The sequence below is a fragment of the Triticum aestivum genome, chromosome 2B (assembly GCF_018294505.1).
Source record: "Triticum aestivum cultivar Chinese Spring chromosome 2B, IWGSC CS RefSeq v2.1, whole genome shotgun sequence".
In the NCBI taxonomy this organism is placed as follows: Eukaryota; Viridiplantae; Streptophyta; class Magnoliopsida; order Poales; family Poaceae; genus Triticum; species Triticum aestivum.
The window spans coordinates 696,272,220-696,276,226 of record NC_057798.1 but is presented as its reverse complement, the minus strand read 5'-3'; the positions used below and the strand labels follow the sequence as shown (position 1 = coordinate 696,276,226).

The window sequence follows — 4,007 nt, the reverse complement described above, 5'->3', positions numbered from 1 at the left end:
CGCTCCGTCATTCCCCTACCCACCCACTCAATGCGGCCGCGAGTGTGAATCGGATTCGCACCCCACCACCGCCGCGCCCCGCCGCAGCTTAGCGGCGCCGCCGACGCCTCGCCCGCCTAAACCCCTCCCCCTCCCCACAGGAAACCTCTCGCGCGCGTCGCCGCCATCGCCGTTCCCCTTCTACCTCGTCGCGTCCCTGCCGTTTCCGCCTAGTCCGCAACCTTGGGCATTGGTTTTTCCAGGTACTCCTACGAGCTTCCGTTCATTCCGGGTTTGCTTAGTTCCAAACTAGCCTCCCGGCGCACCTTCTAGATTGGGGTCCCAGTCCGCCATTCCCCCAAACTGAGGTGTTATTTTTTCGAGGTACTCCTTGTACGGTGGGAGTACTTTGTAGCAGTTCAAGGAGTTGATTTTAGAATCATTCCGAAAAAAAATATGATTTTTCTACACCTACGTTGTTAACTGAAACACGATAAAATATGCTCTGGACATTCTCGAAGTCCACAAACCTATACGGCGATTCCCTAGACCATTCTTGATCTGTGGACAACATGGTCAATTCTTTGAGAGGATAACCGCTCGAGAGCCATAATAGACAGATGCTGAATTGGAGGGTAGGTTGGATGGGTCAGATGCTCTGTTGTTCTATATTGGTATGGTGGCATGGTTGTACTTTCAGTCATGCGTTCAGCGATAAATGGAAGTCTGTTTAAAATGCATAGTTTTTTTTTGTTCTCTAAATAGTACCCCGTACATGGTTTTAGGTGCTAATGAGTTCATTCAAAATGGGGTACTTGGATTTATTGGCTCTCTTATGGATGGATTTGTATGTATCGTTTGCCACATTAGAACTGGCAGTTTTTACTTCAAACTTTCTGACCTGACTGATATCAGAATCGAAATAGTATTACGTTTCGTGCTTTCCAGCTCAAAGCTTTTGTACTGTGAAATCAAGTCATTGACTCTTTGCTATCTAGTCTTATATACTATGGTTGTTTTATTGATGCAGGCGTTTGATGTGGTTCATCTAAGCCATAGGACGCCCAATTTGTTTGTTTAATTCTAAGCACGCTTCTGACACAAAATGTCATTGCTTCTTCGCTTCAATCAATTGAGGAACAGCATGTGGAGTAGTTGCCCTGCCAGGTTGCTTATGCCACATGCTGGATTGTCACTTGGAAAGTTGCTTGATCCAAAAAGCTATGAGAGGCGCCTTTTCTCAACAAGTGTTCAAGACACGGCTAGTTTGCACAGTGCGAGCCTGGGTTCATGTATTTCCGGAATTCAGCCATTAAAGTTTCAGCAGACTTCTGAACATGAGCCATCTGTGCCTCTTCTTATCTTTGATATTGAGACCACTGGTTATTTCCAGAAGATCACTGGTAATGTCCAGAAGGGTAATAGAATCACTGAGTTTGCAGTCCGTGATCTTTGTGGAGGAAAGAATAGCACATTTGAAACTCTCCTTAATCCTGAGAGGGATGTTCCTGAATACCTTGCAACTGTCAATAACATTAACACTGATTTGGTGTGCAGACCTGATGTCCCGAGGTGTGTTTCTCTTCCAATGCACTCATGTTATTCCCAATGCCACCACGATATCCCGTCCCTTCACATTAGTCGCCGAGCCCAAATGTAATGAAATTGTCAGTAATTAGGACACACGCGCACTTGCACGCCTGTGCGCATACCCAACTTTTTTGTTCCTCGACATGGTGCTGTCAACAAAGGCCAAACGAAAGTAAGTCTATTTGTTCAGTAAATTTGGTTGTCGTGTTTTGATAACTATCCATACTACTAGTAAGTAAGCGTCTCTGAGTCTTTCTTTTTTGAAAATCTTGTGCATTTTGTAAGTTTTTACAATGGATATTTGGTTCTTTGTATGTCTGACTCTGTTAACACTGAACTTGCTCTAATGGGTTGTTTGGATAGCTAGTCTTTAGAGAACCAGTTAGCTATAAACGTGTTCAGGAGTTTTAGAGAACCAGTTAGCTATAAACGTGTTTCGGAGTCTAACAAACTAAAACTCTGTTTGGGCAATCTAACTAATCCTTGGATAAGCAGAACTTGGTTCTCGTAATACCCAAAATCTGTGTTTTTTGAAAAACGACTCCGAGACGTTTTTGTGCAAACGCGTTTTAGAAAAATGGGTCTTGCGTGCGCCTGGGCATGGCGCGGAGCTCCATGGAGAGGAACGTCTTCTGGCGCCGGCACCGGTGCCTGACCTGCGACGTCAGGAGACGCGACAGAACGTCACAGCGGACGGCGGCGTTGGGTGGAGTGGCGACTATGCTCTGTACAGCCATGTTGTTGGTGACTTCGTAGTCCTGCCGACCTCCCTGACGGCGTGCCCACACTTTTCCTCCAGCCCCGGCAAGGCCGCCGTCGTTTGGTTGACTGCTAGGGGCATCACGGTGCATGGCGTCGAGCACCCTCACGAGCTCTGCGATCTGCCGCTGCCTGGATATTGATGCTCATGGATGTCCAGCGTTGTGGGGCACACTGGACGCGTTCGCGCTAAGGACCTCGCTCGCTGGCGCCGGAGCTACGACGGTGCTGGGAGGACGAGTTGACGCTATCAGCGGCGGGCGCCGTTACTGCTGGTTCGTAGCACCGATATCACGTTGGTATAAGACGACACACCGGCCACGCAGAACAGGACGTCCATCCCCGGGCAGAGCTTGTACGGTACAGGGATGTAGGAATGGCAAGCTAGGCGAACAGGGAAGCGCTCGCCAGCGTCCGCGCGGGGAGTCGTCGAGGCCGACCCGAGTGGAGCAGCAGCGTCTAGGGGTTGAGGCCGGAATCGTCGAGGCTTAGGCTGGAGCTTGGAGGTCGTCAATGTCTAGTTTGAGAAAGAGAGAGATGGTCATGGGATGCGTGGGGTATCAAAACATGTTTTTCCGTAAACTGGTTATTCATAAAATATCTAGTAAAACTGGTTTTGCTAAAAGGCAACTAAAAACTCGTTTTCTAAATCCACGTGGCTTATACTTGCTATCCAAACAACCACTAAGTGTTATCTTAATCTGAATAATGTAGGTTCAGTGATGTACTTCCATTACTACTGGCATTTGCTCGAAGCCGCCAAACTCCTGGCAAACCAGTTATATGGGTTGCCCATAATGTAAAACGATTTGATGGCCCTTTCCTTGCCCAAGAGTTTGATCGTTGTTCAGCTCAGATCCCTGAAGATTGGCTGTTTGTTGACACCTATTGCTTGGCAAGGAAATTGCCTAAGCTTCTGCCATCAGAAGGTACACCATCTTTACTCCAGGGCTCTTGGGTATAAAAGCACTTCATACCATCGGTTTTAGGGTATAGCACTTTTGCTTGCAAGGGTGGTTTTCTGTTTTGAGATTCTTTCTTGTACTCCATGATTTCTGTAATGCAATTCCATTTCCCATGTTTGTGTCCTCATATAAAAGGTGCCATGTTTGTGCTGTTATTTATTATTTATTTGTTGTCCTTTGGTTCTGGGAATATGAGGACCACTTTTGTTGAAGTGGCCAAGTGTTTTTTTTGCTTTTTATCATATGCCTGTATCATTTTTGCAGTCCCAGTTAGTTACCTACATTGTACCATTTGGTAAATCCACAACATAAATAACCTTAATTACACAGAATTTTACTGTTTTCTGCAGATAAGAAACATCTCCTAAACTTGGAGTCACTATGCAAACGCTATGAGATCTCTGTGGAAGGCCCTTCTCATAGAGCAATGCAAGATGTGATGGCATTATGTCATGTTTTTCAGAAAATGAGTTTTGATCTACAACTGACACATGAAGGATTAATGAATGAGGCCATCAACGCTAGTTATTTCAGCAAGTATCTTAACTAAACATTTGTTGTTTCCAGCTTCCTTGTTAAGTGGTTACATTTATTTGACTTTCCCCAATAGGATTAGCCTCTCCTTCACATTGCTGGATATTATTGCCTTTTGTTGAAACATCTCAAGAATTATGGCTTCTTTTTATTGAAAAGTAACTGCATTTGTCAGTGAAA

At 45.6% G+C, this 4,007-nt stretch overlaps 1 protein-coding gene across 1 annotated transcript; it reads left to right on the top strand.

The window, feature by feature from the left end:
- LOC123046775 (exonuclease DPD1, chloroplastic/mitochondrial) lies at positions 1 to 4,007 on the top strand. The gene is made up of 4 exons (XM_044470203.1): positions 1 to 242; positions 1,010 to 1,551; positions 3,043 to 3,257; positions 3,644 to 4,007. The coding sequence occupies exons 2-4, from the start codon at positions 1,085 to 1,087 to the stop codon at positions 3,841 to 3,843; spliced, it is 882 nt and encodes a 293-aa protein (XP_044326138.1). The 5' UTR covers positions 1 to 242; positions 1,010 to 1,084; the 3' UTR covers positions 3,844 to 4,007.